Source organism: Hypomesus nipponensis, chromosome 2 (assembly GCF_054491055.1).
Source record: "Hypomesus nipponensis isolate SF chromosome 2, ASM5449105v1, whole genome shotgun sequence".
NCBI lineage: Eukaryota > Metazoa > Chordata > Actinopteri > Osmeriformes > Osmeridae > Hypomesus > Hypomesus nipponensis.
Window position 1 is genome coordinate 5,651,800 of NC_140362.1, and position 16,114 is coordinate 5,667,913.

A 16,114-nucleotide genomic window follows, 5' to 3' on the forward strand; every position below is an offset into this window, starting at 1 on the left:
ACGCTTCAGTATCATGTCCAAATATTGCACATACACCATTCATTCATAGATATACATATCTCCCATGTGTGTGTTACGTATATAAAACTATACTTCTGTCATAACTACTGTCAACATAAACAGAGAGGAATGCATTCAACATTGAGAGGAGAGGAGGCAGTGTTTATGGCAAGCACAGAACGATACACAGAGTAACAGATAAACAGACAGACAGACAGACAGACAGACAGACAGACAGAGTGATGACAGACGAACAAACAGACAGACAGACAGACAGACATACAGACAGAGAGTGACAGACAGCCATGGTGTCTACTATATAAGAAAGAATGTATCCAACCCCCCACCCTCACCCCACCCCCCCTCCTCACTGCCTGTTCAGCTGAGCCCAGGGAACACACACAGGTACACAGAAACATGGTCACACAGTGACTCTGCAGGGCTGGTTTTTTCTGTGTTGCTGGCTGGATCCGGACCAGTCTGTTAAGGCTTTGGATCTGGGAGTCTGTGGCCAACCAGCAGATCTCAGATCTGTTCCATTGATTTGAGTCACCTCCAAGAAGCCTGGCTCCCCCCAAACCGCCTCCTCCAATCAGAAGTGTGCAGTGTGTCAGGCGTCTGCTGCTTGGTTGGAGGTCAGCTGCTCCCGGTCAGAGATGTCATCCCCCGCTGGTGGACGCGCCCGATCAAAGAACCCACACTAGAGGGTGGAGCTACAGTTAAACTGCTGTCATGGGGAGGCTGTATGTGTGTGTGTGTGTGTAAGTTTATGAATATGTGTGTGTGTGTGTAGGTGTGTGTGTGTTTATCGTACGGATAGTAATCATACTAGTAGTCATCCTGTCAATGACACGCTCTGAAGAAGAGTGTATGAGTATGTCTGTGTGTATGCATGTGTAGATGTGTGTGTGTATGTGAATGTGAGGGTGTGTTTGTGTAGCATACCTTCCACATGGCCAGTGTTAGTATGGCCAGAACCAGCAGTCCCAGTAGTATAGCCAGGACGATTACCCACAGTGGAACAGCAAACGCCACATCAGGGGTACCCCACAGGACCAGCGTACCCATCTTCAGCACACCAACACACACACACACACACACACACACACACACACACACACGCACACACATACATGCACACCCACACACACAGTAACAAATGCATATAGGTTTTCAATTATTAACAGAATTAAAAACACAGAAACAGTATCTAGATTTCCCTCCTCTCTCTCTCTCTCTCTCTCTCTCTCTCTCTCTCTCTCTCTCTCTCTCTCCTCCCTCCCTCCCTCCCTCCCTCTCCCTCTCCCTCTCCCTCTCCCTCTCCCTCTCTCTCTCTCTCTCTCTCTCTCTCTCTCTCCCTTCCTCCCCCCCTGCTCACTCCCTCTCTCTGTTACCGAGGTGATGCGTCGGGGAAGGGAAGGGGGCTGGATGCGATAGGGCAGGGATGTCACTCTGAAGGACATGGTGGAGTTGAGGAGGTACGGGTCGTTACGCCTCTGCAACAGAGACAGCAAGGGGACGTTAGGCAAGTCTGGGTGTGCTTGCGAGCAGTGAGTGTGTATGCATATGAGTATGAGTACTGCATGTATACGTGTGTTTACCTGGAGGAAGGTGTGAGCCCAGAGCCGAGAGCGTATCTTGACCACAGCACTCTGACCGCGATCCAACCGACCAACCACACACAGAATGTTCAGACAGATGATGTTGCTGCAGTTCTGTACAGAGGAGAGGTCCAGACAGTGATTAAGTACAGTGTATGTGTGAGCTAAATATACGGATAACAATAAATGATACACTATACTAACCCTAAATGCACATAATACCTATTACAACCCTATAACCTATTCTAACCTAGGTAACTACATACATACACATGTATATATCAGTATATGTGTATACTGTTTGTGTGTGTGATATGTATATGTGTGTATGTGTATGTGTGTGTGTGTGTGTACAGTATGTGTGTGTGAGTGTGTGTACCAGGGTCTTGCTACTGTAACTCTCAGCAGCAGTGACAGCTCTCCTGCGACGGTGAGGGCCACTAGTGCTGTTCCTCAGGAAGCCAAGCAACTCTGGAGTGTCCTGGAGAGAAGACGTCTGACAGGGAGGAGGGAAAGAGGGTCGGAGAGACAGGAAGAGAGAGAGAGCGACAGGGGGAAGGAGGGACAGAGAATGACAGAGAGAGGAAGAGAGAGAGAGTTCATCAGGTACTCATATCAGGTAGAATTATTCATGTTTTTTATTATTATTAAGACAATATAACATAGAATGAAGTGGTATTATACAATATATACCATATGTATCTCACAAACTCTTTGTTGTTGGAGGTCCACATACCTGCAGACCCAGGGGGTTCAGACTGCTGTTGGTTTCACAACTGATTGGTCCATCTGTTTTTATCTCCATGGCATAAAGCAAGTTTTCGTCACGGAAACGGGAAGGCCAGCCTACCTGGAGCTCAGCCTCCCCAATACTACTGGGACCAGAATTGTGGAGCTGGGAGGGAGGGAGAGATGGGGAGGAAGAGAGAAACAGGGGAGGGAGGGAGAATCAGAGAGAGAAACAGAGGGAGAAAGAAAGAAAGAGGAATAGAGAGGGAGACGGAGAGAGAGGGATGGAGAAAGAAAGAGAGGAGAGAAACAGAACAAGAGAAAGAGTGAGAGAGAGCAAGAGTGACAGAAAGAGAGGGTTACATGATTGTTATCAGTGCCTACCCCATAACAATGTCCTCATTAAAAGACCATGGTCACTAAATCATTAAAACATCTACTCTGTTTCCTGGAAGCTCCACATGTTGTGAGAAAATGACCTCCATACCACTTCCACACACACATGAGCACACACACACAAACACTCACAAACACGTGCACGCACACACACACACAAACTCATTCATTAGCACGTAGAGTGGACCATACAGGACACGAGTCTCATGCACCCAGGCAGGAATTCTCCCTGAGAGAAACTCCGGCCTCTAACCTGAACCAGCTGCTGATGGGAAAATTACAGCTAATGAAAATCATTATCATCTGCTGGAACACGGAAGACTGGCTGGTGCACTGGATGTCCATACACACACAAGCACACATATACACACACACATCAAAACTCTCTCACACTGTCGCCAGTCAGACTGTCTCTGATATATAGGCCAGTTAACCTCTAACCTTTATTTCTCTATCTGAGATCACTCTATCTCTGACCTTCACCTCTCCCTGTCATCCTCTCCCACTCGCTTTCTATCTCTCTGTCGCTCTCTCTCTCTCCCCTTACAGGTATGATGTAATGTCTCTCTCTCCCTCTCTCTCTGTCTCTTTACAACAGTAATTTCCAGAATTACCACAGCGCAAGAGCTCTTTGATCTGCCAACATTTTGTGCTTTACAGGGCTACTACTTTTACTGTGTGTGTGTGTCAGTGCAGACTAATTTACTGCTCCTTACTTCTACCGGTGGTTGTTTCCGCTCTAAAACGAGTGTTCTTCTGACCCAGAACAACAACCATACCCCTCCATCCTCTTCCCCTTCTCTTCCCCTCTTCTCCTTCAACCTCACCCCTGTTCTCTTCCACTTCCCCCATCCTTCTCTCATCTACTTCCTACATCAGACCAAACCAACGTTCCGCCCTTGACTGTGTGTGTATAGGTGTGTGTACCTCATAGATGTGTGTGACCTGAGGTCCCACGTCATCCTCCTTCACAGGCTTCTCTTTGGGCTCCCAGCGTGGGAACGGAAGGACTACCTGAGAGGGATGAGACACCCTGGAGGAGGAGAAAAGGAGGGAGGGAGTAAGAGGTATAAATGGGGGGAGGGAGAGAGAGAGATATAGAGGGAGGAACGGAAGAACGGAGGAAGTGATAATGAAGGAGTTAAGGAGGGAAAGACGAAGAGAGGTTAAAGCAGGTAGGTAGGGGATATTGAGAGGTTGAGGGAGAGAGAGGACAAGAGGGGAGGCAGAGGGAGAGAGAGAGAGAGGATATTGAGAGGTTGAGATCAAGAAAGCAGGAAGAGAGAGAGTTGAAGAGGTATTATAACAGCAAGTCATTGTGTTGGCAAGCACAACAGTACTAGGTTTAGAACCCTACACCCAGCCTTCCCACTCTGTTTGTGTGTACAACTGCCTAGACTAATACTCTGTGTTACCCCTACCTCTTACCCCTAGTTTACCCCTAGCCCCTGTGTCTCCAAACTGAGGAGTACGGGCTACATAGCCCTTTGAGACACCACTTGGTTACGGTTAAGTATATCGATGTTTCCGAAGCAAGTAGTGTTATGCACTGATATCAAATGAAATTCGTTTGAAATGTGCTGCTAATGGTGTTTAATTAAAACTGTAGACATGCATGGAGTCCATTGAAGGCTAATCAGAGAAATGCGGGACTGTTGTGCAAATCACGTTTAAATTAAGAACATGGTTGCAAATACATATGTAGAGGACTGTGTAGAGCACAAAACAAGACATAATTTTGTAATAAATTGTTTAAGGCGAATATATTACATTACTCTGGATGATTGATCTGTTCGCCATTGTTGCAGGTAGTGCTTTCCCCTTTCAAGTAAGCTCCCGAGCTCACTTGGTTTTAAGGGGTGTAAATCCCTTCGTCTTAGCCCTACTCAAAAAGAGTATTGGGACACCACTTACTCTCACGGGAACGCGCAAAACTAAGGGCTAGGGGTAAGGGGTAGGGGTAAGACAGTATTGGGAGTCGGCCTAACCCTAGCCTGATGTGTGTGTGTCTGTATGTATCTGAGTGTGTGTGCATGCATTTCTTAGTGTGTGTAAGACAGGGTCAGAACTAGCCCATGTGTGCATGATTAGCTCAACTCTATTCATAGAAACACATGATCCATGCACTGATCTAATCCACACACATATCCTCAGGAGAACAACGAGAGACAGACGTGTATGTTCTCTGCTCCACCTGCATGACGCTAGAAAACAACCCCATCATCTCAGCGAGATGTTTCACCGTCTGGGAGTAGAACAAAGCTGCTCCAAATACGAGATGACTCACTTACCCTCGCAAGTCAAGCTGTGCACGGGCCGAGATGGACAGAGTCAGGTTGACAGCGTTACTGTGGGAGTTGTCTTTGTTTGAGCTGGAAAAGACATACACACACACACACAGAAGACATAGCATCAGCGGACAAGCCAGCACATCCTGTATTTTCTGGGACGGCCTCAGGGTTGTCCCAATCATTTGTCCCTTGTTGGCTGTGTTTTTGGTTCCAGTTGGTTTATGGGTGGAGATACCTTGGTGATACTGATCCCAAAACGCCTAGCCAACACCTTTCTTTGTTTCTTTGAAGTTTCACACACCGACAACCACACACACCATTTCACCACTCACACAGACACTGCAAACATACTGATCTACTGACCAACAGAGCCCATTGGATTGTTTGTCACATTTACTTATTAAATACATAGTATTAGTTCAATCTATGTGTGGCCTCCCTTTTTTGCACCAACTTCGGAGCCAGGTTGTGACACAATGGGGGCTCGTCCGGCATACTTCTGCTTTTCTTTGCCTGGTGAGTTTTTTGCCTTTGATTTGGAGTTCTGTTTGTATTTTGCCTCTTAGTTTGGGAATAGTGTGGTGGGGTTTGTGTGGTCTTTCACTAGTCTGTCTTTGTATTGAGTTCAGCTATTTTTCGGTTGGGTCGTTAGTCAGTTTTAAGTCTACTACATGCTAGTCTAGTATAGCGTTTTGGTTGTGTTGACATTGGTGCCTGTGTATGTATAGGCTGGTTGCTTTGTCGGTTGCCATGTTTTAGTACTGTCTTGGGTTGGGCTTGAGGCAATTTGGGGTATTTTGGGTGACGTGTTAATTATTTGATGTAGAGGTGTTTGGATTGGAGCTTTCCCTGGTAGGATGAAGGGATGTTTCTATACATCCCAGAGTCTGAACGAAGCATGTTGCCGAGTCATGGTGAGTGTTGGTGAGGGTGTGCAATGTGTCGCTGTTTGGGATCTGAACAGAGATGTTTTGTCAAGCTGCTCTCCTCTCGTCAGGTCCTGCTGCCCTCTGAGTCACCACTGGGATAGACACGGCTCTTAGGCCAGTACTTTCTGTCAAGTAGACCTTTGTCGTGTGTGTATGAAAGTGTGTATGCGTGTGTGAGCATGTGTTTGACAGTGTGTGTGTGTGTGAGAAGAGAGAGACAGAGAGAGTGACAGCGAGCTTTACATTAATTCTCCTCTGTCACTCCTCCATACAGCCCTACAGCACTCTTTGACTTTATATTTGATATAGTAGTTAGTAAGTATTTAGTATTTTATTTTTTGAGAGAGAGAGAGAGAGAGAGAGAGAGAGAGAGAGAGAGAGAGAGAGAGAGAGAGAGAGAGAGAGAGAGAGAGAGAGAGAATGTTTGTATCTGTGTATCTGAGTCACCTGTGGATCTGGAGCTCAAAGTTGATGTGAGGGCCGGCATCCTGGAGTCTCTGGACAGAGAACCGCAGACCCACAGACAACTGGAGAGAGAGAGAGCAATAGAGAGAGGGTGATGAGAGAGAGGTAGAAAGAAGAAACACACAAAAACCATGTGACATCTGTAAGTGTTCAGTTATATAGCACAACCAAACTCTCCTGAGATATTCTGGTCACCATCCCCTCTCTTAATACCCCACAGGGCCTGTGTGTGTGTGTGTGTGTGTGTGTGTGGAGGATATGTCCAGGTCTGTAGGCTGAGACAGACCAGATCCCCTTCACTCACACACTCACTTCATACAGTGCAGCTACAGTAAGTACTCTCGTCTTGCCCCCAGAGTAAACCCTGTCTGCCTGGCTAACTCACAACATGTGGAAGTTTGATTTCATTATCATGTCAATGACAATGGACCCTGTGTGCGTGATTGTATCTGTGAGTGTCTGTTTAAGTGTATGCTTGAGCATGTGTGTGTGTGTGTGTGTGAATGTGTGTACGTTTGTGAGCGTGTGTGCAAGCATGTTTGTGTTAATGAACAGCAGGTCAGTCCCTGGATCAGAGTGGGGAACACTGCCTCTCCAAAACCAGTACAACTTTACAGGACTAGCACCAGAACCAGAACCAGGACCAGGACCAGAATGAAGACCAAGACTAGGACCCAGCCTGTTTCATGAGACCTGCTCCCTGACGTATCTCTACAGTTGGTCTTCAGAGGCTTACCTCTGATTAAATAGCAACAGAGCGATGACAGCTGGCTAATTGGGACCCAAAGCGCTGTGTTACTCACGATTCCTGTATTCATAACTCTGTGAGTGCATGTAGGTATGTGTGTGTGTATGAGAGAGAGATAAAGATCAAGAAAGAGAGAGAACAAATGTGTGTGTGTGTGTGTGTATGTGAGAGAGAGAGTGTGTTCTGTATAAGCTCATGAATTCCTGAAGGTCCGAGAGAGCTAGGGCCGGTAAATATGGGAAACATCTGGCCAAGAGGAGAGCTGAAGTGAACTCTCTCTCTCTTTTTCTCAAACACACACGCGCACACACACACACACACACACACACCACACACACACCACATACACAGACCTCCAATTTAGAACACTCTAAAGCTCCCCCATCCCCCCATAGTGAAATCTGACCACATCATTGATTTATCAAAATGCTGCATGTCACCTCCAGAGTTAAAACACACTTAGCCTAACACCCTGAATAGGAAATACACCTACACACACCTACACTTACAGACACAAAAAAACATAAAAACACACACACATGCAAACTGACATACAACGAACATACTACATAAACACAGGGTAGAGTTTCATGTCGGAAGGGACCACTCTTTACTTAACAAAGCCTTGGTTTCCTGCATGTGTCATGCAGGGGGCGAATGGCTTAACACACACACACACAATTTTTTGAAGTTGGGAATATGAAGAGTATCTGTCATATCACCGGGTTGATGGGTCACCATAGTAATGATGAACCAGTGTATCAGCTGTCTGACGTGTGTAGGTGTGTGGACATCTGTTGGGCTCACCTCTGTCCCAGCCACCATCGGGTTTCCCAGGTCACACACCACCAGTCTGGACTCATTCACCATCCTGTACTCACAGTTTAACCTTGACAGAGACTGGTGGAGTGGAGGTGAGGGGGAGAGTAGAGAAAGACAGGGGGGAGGGGGAGAGGAGTAGAGGAGGAGAGGAGGGAGGAAGGGAAGGAGAGGAAATCAGGAGAGGGGTGTAGGGGGAGAGGGGTGTAGAGCAGAGGAAGGGGAGATGAGGGGAAAGGTGGAGAAGAGGGGAAGGAGAGGAGGAGAGAAGTGGAGATGAGTGAACAGAGGCATTGTGGGTAGTGGCAGTGAGGGGGGAGGAGGAGAGCAAGTGTGAGGTAGAGGGGAAAAGGGGTTAAAAGAGGGCGAGAGGGGGTGGGGAGAAGTGGGGAAGGCAGGACAGGAAGAGAGTGATGAATGCTCTGACAGTAACAACCTCATTAATCTTCAGAATGCCATTACACACTCATTAGCGTACACCCACAAACAAAGTCAGCGTCTGACCCCATGTATTTCCGTGGTCACTAATGTAGCATGTAAATAATAATAGGCTCTTATTCCTGGTGAGGCCGATCAACTTTACTTACTCCAAACAAACACACAACAGGATGTGATGTCATTGACATTCAGTTAAGTGCAGCTGGGTGACTTGTAGATTCATGACATCAGAGCCAGTCTCTCTCCTTTTCTCCTATGTTAACATAACATGATATCTTACTCTATACTTTTTTTGTGAAGGGTCTGCGTGTGTATATGTGTGTATATGTGTGTGTGTCTAGTGTCTCTAGTATGTGAGTATTATATGTGTGTTCTCACCTCCACCTTGCGTTCCACTCCTATGTAGTCCGCCTCAGGAGGCAGTAATGTTTGCAGTTCTGTCTCGTACGCTCCCTCTGCACGGTTAACTGCATTTATGGTCAACATGACCAAGTTGTCGTCCCCGATGACCAGCTCTGAGCGGTCCCTGTGTCAAAGACAGACAGACAGACACATGTATATACACACAACCACAGACACACACAGATACATACATAAAGACACACACTCTCGTAGTTATTCACACAGAACCAGATGAGGCACCTGTACCCTGTCAAAACCTGTCTGTTTGCGTGCTTGTGAGTGTGTCAGAATGCATGGGCAAAGTATTTGTATTGGACTGCCATAAGTAATCATACAGCTGTAAACTACTACAGACACACACACATACACACACTCTACACACTTGGTAAAGTAAACAAGCTGAGTGTAAACTCTCATCCTGTGAGTAAAAACAGACTCAACGGACCTTGTCTTGATGTTGGTGTGTGTGTGTGTGTGTGTGTGTGTGGTTGTGTTAAATGTCCACAGGTCGACAAGAGAGTGTTTGACACTGTCTGTCTTACATGGTGGCAGACAGACGCAGGTCAGGAACACACTCGTTGTCTTCTCCACAGTCCAGCAGGATGTAAGCCTGGGAGGCACACAAGGTAAGCAGGAAGTCACAGCTCGTTCACTGCATAATGCAAGCAAACTCAAACACGCAGATACACATGTACACACACACACACACACCAGCACACACAGACAAATATGCACACATATATACACACTCATGCATGCACGTATACATGTGTGTGCACACACACACACCTGCTCCTGCAGGAAGGAGCTACTGTAGTGGTTGAGGACCGGTGGGATGTCCATTTCTGAGGGGGGAGGGGCCAGACTGTAGTTGAGAGCCAATGAGATGGGAGTTAACTTATCCCTAAACTCCTCCTCATCCTGTAGAAAGAGAAAGAGACAGAGATACAGAGCAGAGCAGAGCAGAGAGGAGTAGAGAGAAGAGAGGTAAATGTTAGTCTATGTTGGTCATTTCAACAAATCTAGAGACTTGGTCTGGCGAAGGTGAGCTAGCAAGATCTGACCCAAATCTTCCATTCTTCAGGTTGCTTAGAATCTTTGCCAACTGTGTGTGTGTATTTCTGACTCACCCGCAGGTATACATGATAACTCAGGCAATTGTGAGGACTGTCCTGCCCCACTGTCAGGACCCCAGTTCGATGGGGCTGGTGTGTATCCAGGAAGAGAATCCTCTTAATTCCGCCCCTGTGTCCTTTCAACCAATCAAGATGGAGCTCTGTTTTTAGGACTGAGGAGGGAGATGAAGAGAGACAGAGTTGGTGAAGGGAGGGGAAGGGATATGAAAGACAAGAGAATTGGTGGAGGAAAGAGAGGGATGGGAAGCGAAATGAGGCGAGACACTCCTACAATACTTCCTGGTCTTCAAGGCTCCATCAGCAGAACAGGAGAGTGTGTGTTCTGGAACTCTCTGAGTATCATCAGCTCACAAAAAAACTGATGGAAACTTTGCACCGCCCCCCCCCCCCCCCCACCATCTCTTTCAATCTTTTTTCTTTTTCACTCGTTAACCCATTGTTTTTGAGCTGAGGAGTGATTAAACATGGGGAATTGTGATGAGACATTTGGCAGTCTTACACCTCACTCCATTCCAACCCACTCCTCCTTTTCCTTCACTGTTTGTCTCTATCCCCCATCCCTCCATTCTTTCCTCCATCCCCCCACTCCCCCCAGTGAGAGCAGCTTCTTACCAACAGAGTCAGGGATCCCCACACCGCTCACCTCCACACACACATCCACTCTGATGCTGAGAGAGAGAGAGACAGAGAGAGAGAGAGAGAGAGAGAGAGAGAGAGAGAGAGAGAGAGAGAGAGAGACAGAGAGACAGAGAGAGAGAGAGAGAGAGAGAGAGAGAGAGAGAGAGAGAGAGAGAGAGAGAGAGAGAGAGAGAGAGAGAGAGAGAGAGACAGAGAAACAGAACGAATGTGATGTTGTTAATACATATAACATGAAGCCAAATCGTAATCGTTGCACGACTCGCCCAGCGAAAAGAAAAACGTGCCTTGTTCGTTCGACCAATAGAAAGGGAAGTCAAGGCATGATAATGTGATTCTGAAATAAACACATTAACACCCTGCCCACGCGCACGCAGACACACACACATCCCAGAGACATGGGAGACTGGAAAACATCAATGTCGGATTTGAGTGTGTGTGAGTGGGTGCGTGAGTGTGTGGCTGCCTGCGTGTGGGTGTGTCTGAGAGAGAGAGAGAGAGAGAGAGAGAGAGAGAGAGAGAGAGAGAGAGAGAGAGTGTGTGTCTGAGAGAGAAAGAGAGAGACATAGTGTGTGTGTGTGTGTGTGTGTGTGTGTGTGCATGTGTAAGTTATCAGCCAGTTTATCAGGAACAGGAAAGTGACTCCCACAGAGGGAGAGCTGCACCATTAATACTCTGGAATCTAGTGATGGCAGAATGAGAGAATCAGACACCCTTCTGCTCAACTGGACAGACACCCCCATTAGGTTTTAGTTGAAGCTGTTTGTGTGTGTGTGTGTGCATTTGTGTTTGTGCGTGTGTCAGCTTTGATGCAAACCAGCAGTTTGTCTGCAGTGCTCTGCTTAACCATGTTGACCTATTCAGGCAGTGTCATGTTTGTTTAATGTGTGTGTGTATGCATGTGTGCTTATATGTTTCTGCGTGCATGTGTGTGCAGAGCGGATATGATCCCCAACCTCCTGACAAAAATCTCTGTTCCTTGGTCAGTCATTAGTGTATGTAATTATCCTCAAACACACACACAAACACACACAAACATAAAGCTTCCTGAAACAATACCTTCCTCCCTCTCTCAACCCTGTCCCCTAAGTCTCTCACAGCACTCAGATCAACGATGGTCTTTTGACCATGACCCACACCCCCCTCAATACAACCCTCCTTCCTTCCATCTTTCCCTCCCTCTCTCCTAGCCCTTCATAAAGCCACTACAGGAAAAACAACCTAACTGCTCTAAAGCCCCCCCTCACCACCCCCGTCAATACTCAGACAAAGACTCAGACAACCCCTAACCAGTAGACTGCTGTTTGACTGGGCCTATGTGTGTGTGTGTGTTGTGGTGTCCTATCTGATTGCGTACCTCCGACCACAGTTCAGTGGTTTATTTGAATAAGCTGCGTTCTGTTTTGACAGAATTCCACAGTTTAGTACTTTCTGTCAGTCTGCCCAAACCCCATTCTGTCTGTGCCCCTGCCAACACACACACACACACACATACACACAGGCGTCCAGACGACCACACTTCTCTTGTCCAAATAGCCCCACAGTGTGCAGAGAGCCTCTGTGAAGCAACAATAGGATACAGAACAATGAAGGCAGATGGAGACGTCCTTCTTCAGGACCTCACTGGTACCACAGAGTTCTTCAGAACATCACCAGTTCTCATGCAGGCGGAAACCACTATCTGGACAATTATCTTTCAAAGACATCCAATCCACAGGAGACAGAAAGAGGCCATTTCTGTCTCCAACTCTGCATTGTGTCTCAACACCTGTCCAATGAACAACCATGTGTATATGTACTCACCAGGTAACTCTGATATCAGAGTCTGGCAGTGTGCATTGGCGATCATCAGGGTTGAGGATTCTGGGACTGAGCAGAAGTTGACCCTCCACTGATACAACAGGACGAGCCCTAAGCACAGACACACCAACATGTTTGTATTATTTGTTTGTTATAAGTATTATTGGTAACACTTTAGATGAGCTCACCAAATTCATAATTTATTAACCAATTTGTTACCTATTAGTTAACAGTTTGTTCACCATTAGTTATTTATTGTTTATACAAAATGTATCATTAGTAAAGCATTTGTTCACACAGTTAGGGTTAGGGTTCGGGTTTAGGGCTAGGGTTTAGGTTAAGGGTTTAAGTTTTGGTTAGGGTTTAGCTTTACTAATGCTTTACTAATGATACATTTTGTATGAACAACAAATAACTAATGGTGAACAAACCGTTAACTAATAAGTAACAAATTGGTTAATAAATTATGAATTTGGTGAGCTCATCTAAAGTGTTACCGTATTATTAAAACATTGGCCACCTTGTCTGAAGTTGCAGTGTTGAAAAAGTTAATGAGACAAAACGAGGTGAGGTTTGATCTCCTACCTGTACACAGACACTTCCCCTGCTCCAAACGCCCCCACTATCAAATCTACAGAGAGAGAAAGAGCGCGAGACAGAGAAAGAAAGGGTGATAGATTGAGAAATAGAGAAAGAGAGAGAGAGAGAGACAGAGAGAAAGAGAGAGACTAGTTGAGCTTCAAAGAACACCACACATGGGACTGATTTCAAGGTTTCCAGCACTCTTCATCTAACACAGGCCTCTTACACACACACACACACACACGTACACACAAATGCATTCTTATATATCACTTATATGCAGAGCTGTAGGAGCTTTGAGCTATGAATATAACTATGCTCTTGCACATGACCCGATTCAGGCTGAAACCCAAACAGAATGTGTGTTTGTGAGATAGCGAGAGAGATGGCGTGTGTGTCTGAGATGCGACAGAGGGACCCCACGGCACATTCCTGCGCCATTACAACGTTCACATTGGTCCAATCAAGGCTCTCTAAACAACAACAGTATACCCCGCTGCCTTCTCCTAGCAACCAGTACATTTCTAACAGTGACCAGGCTCCGCTGTATGGAAGTTTATTTGTTTTTACGTGTTTGTGATGGAGTCTTAATTGGCTCTCTGTGTTTAAAATAGAGCTCTACTTTAATGAATGTGGTTTAGGGACACATACCACAGCACCACACACACACACACATACCATCCCTGATTAAACCCTGGTGAAGTGACTTAATGAATACAAGCCTACACGGCCAGACACAAAAGAAGCTAGCTCAGCGTTGAACTGGCACAAGGGTCCGGTCAGCACAGGCTAGGCTACTGACCTGGGCGTTGAGGATGAACTATCTGGCTGAGAGAGAGCGGGTGGGGGAGGGAAGAGGGAGAGAGTGAGAAAGAAAAAGGAGAAAGAGAGAGCGAGAGACAGTGTGAAAGAAAGATAGAAAGAAAGAGAGGGAGGGACAATGAGTGAGAATGAAAGAGAGAAAGAAAGCGAGGGAGAGGGGAAGGGGCTATAATTTAATCTAAGAGTGGCACATCTGTTTCTGCCGTCACTCAGTCCCTTTTAAACCACAACATTAAACATTTAGACCCTTGGGTGTGTGTGTGTGTGTGTGTGTGTGTACTGTAACAGGGGGCCTGAAGTGTAGGGGGATGTCTAGATGTCCAGTGGGGTGGGGGTAGTTGGAAAGGTAAGGGGGGAGGAGGCAGAGGGGAGGAGGGGAAAGAGGGAGAGGAAGAAAGAAGACCAGAAGCTCAAGTACTTGGTCTTTATACTGCAGTCTGTAAAAGTCATCAGAGGAAAGGTGGACTTCAGAGAAAGAAACAAGAAACTCAGTTAGCTCAGGGACTCAACTGAAGAATTCTACTTTCATTCCGAATTCCTGTGTCCATCCCGCTTTCCAAGTCCAGAGAAACCTAACTCCTCTCTACCAGTAGATGGATGTGTGTAGGTGTGTGTGTGTGTGTGTGTAGGTGTGTGTCCCAGTCTGTGCCGCTTCTTCTTATCCAGACTTTTTGTTTGCTTTGAAAACCACCAGTGACACAGAGCCTGATTTGGGGAAAGTACACCTTTGGGGTTAAGTGCGCGTAAGTGTGTGTGAGTGAATGTGTTTTTTAAGCCTGTCTGTGAGTGTGTGTGTGTGCCGTGTGTGTCTGTATGTGTGTGTCTTTGGAGTATATCAAATAAGATCCCTCTTTCCCTGCCCGGTCAATCCTATTTCCCCACACACTCAAAAGCATGTCTGCCACTGTTCATTTGAGGTTAGTGTGTGTACCCCCATGTGCAAACACACACACACAAACAAACAACACACACAAACACAATACCCCCCCATCCCAGTACACACTGAGAGGTTGAAGGTAAGTGCACCTTAGGGCTGCTGGGTAACTGAGCCCATGAGGATCAGTCTTGTCAGCGATATGCTGGGAAAACATGGCCTCCGTCCGGCGTTTACACAAGCTGTCAGCCTGTCAGAAACATGCTACACACTGGCCTTCAGGCTAGTGGAGGTGGGATACACACCGGCATCGAGGCTAACTAGCGATGGGATACACACGGGCCTCCAGGATGGCTATGGGCAGAGCTATACACTGTAAGTAATCAATCTCCTATGGATTAGGTCAGGACAGAGATGGTTTTCCTGGAAGCTCCAGACCCTCCAGTGTTGAGAGGTAGTGTTACGGATGTGAGCTGAACCATCATTGGTCTGGTCCAATGAAGCCAAGTGAAACTGTATAGAAGTTTCTCTGCTCTGCTCATCTCTCTTATTCTTCCTGCATTCCTGTTTATGTTGTTCTCTCTCCCTCCTTCTCTATAAGGTTGGCAAGTTAAATGTCTGCAGCCTTTGACCTCTGACCTCCCTGCCCCACTCTCCAAACCCTATCCTTCTCACACGTCTAACCCTAACCCAGTCTGTCTCTCCCTCCCTCTCTCTCTCTTTCTCTCTCCCTCCCTCTCTCTCTCTCTCTCTCTCTCTCTCTCTCTCTCTCTCTCTCTCTCTCTCTCTTTCTCTCTCTCTCTCCCTCCCTCTCTCTCTCTCTCTCTCTCTCTCTCTCTCTCTCTCTATCTCTATCTCTCTCAAGTCTAACCCAAAACCTGTCTCTCTCACACTTCTAAGCCAAGTCTAGACCAAATGTGAATCCTCTCTGGGATGGTGTGTGCAGTATACTACCTCTTCCTCAGTGTTGTTCTCCCTGGCTGGGATGATGTGTGTGGGGGACAGATGGCTGTGGCCCACAGTCCATGGAGCAGGGCTCTTATAACACGGATCAAACATCTTAGGCTGCTTTGAACAGTGTGACTTTACTACTCTACTAACGACACACCATGTGTGTGTGTGTCTCACTTCCGTCTGCTCTCTAATGACACATGGACTATTTGTGGCGTGTGTGTGTGCATGTGTGTGTGTGTGTGCAAGCCTGTGTGTCTGTGTGTGATGGCTCTGCCACCCGTGAGCTTTAACTTTACTTCCTCCTCCAAAGCTTTCCCAGAGGGTCAAATCCAGCCTAAGTTTCAACGTGAAGGCCCCTGGCTTTGTGTGTGTGAGTGGTGTGGGTGTGTTTGTGTGGGTGTATGTACAGTTTATGTGATTCTCTAGTTGGTCTGCACATGGTCTGGCCTGTAGTCTGGCAAACACTCAGCACACACTCTCCAGATGCCAGTG

General features: G+C 46.8%; 1 protein-coding gene across 1 annotated transcript in view; it reads right to left on the reverse strand.

Moving 5' to 3' along the window:
* Positions 1-376: 376 nt before the first annotated feature.
* Positions 377-16,114, reverse strand: part of itga8 (integrin, alpha 8) — a 29,574-nt gene continuing 13,836 nt past the window's right edge. The window contains exons 14-30 of the mRNA XM_084703870.1: positions 12,976-13,021; positions 12,394-12,501; positions 10,567-10,622; positions 9,949-10,106; positions 9,608-9,739; positions 9,361-9,428; positions 8,795-8,942; positions 7,967-8,059; positions 6,394-6,473; positions 5,018-5,098; positions 3,654-3,759; positions 2,338-2,496; positions 1,981-2,097; positions 1,602-1,715; positions 1,395-1,496; positions 946-1,068; positions 377-700 (exon numbers count right to left, since the gene is read on the reverse strand). Coding sequence (XP_084559996.1) covers positions 611-700; positions 946-1,068; positions 1,395-1,496; positions 1,602-1,715; positions 1,981-2,097; positions 2,338-2,496; positions 3,654-3,759; positions 5,018-5,098; positions 6,394-6,473; positions 7,967-8,059; positions 8,795-8,942; positions 9,361-9,428; positions 9,608-9,739; positions 9,949-10,106; positions 10,567-10,622; positions 12,394-12,501; positions 12,976-13,021 — 1,781 coding nt within the window. The 3' untranslated portion in view covers positions 377-610. The remainder of the gene's footprint in view (positions 701-945; positions 1,069-1,394; positions 1,497-1,601; positions 1,716-1,980; positions 2,098-2,337; positions 2,497-3,653; positions 3,760-5,017; positions 5,099-6,393; positions 6,474-7,966; positions 8,060-8,794; positions 8,943-9,360; positions 9,429-9,607; positions 9,740-9,948; positions 10,107-10,566; positions 10,623-12,393; positions 12,502-12,975; positions 13,022-16,114) is intronic.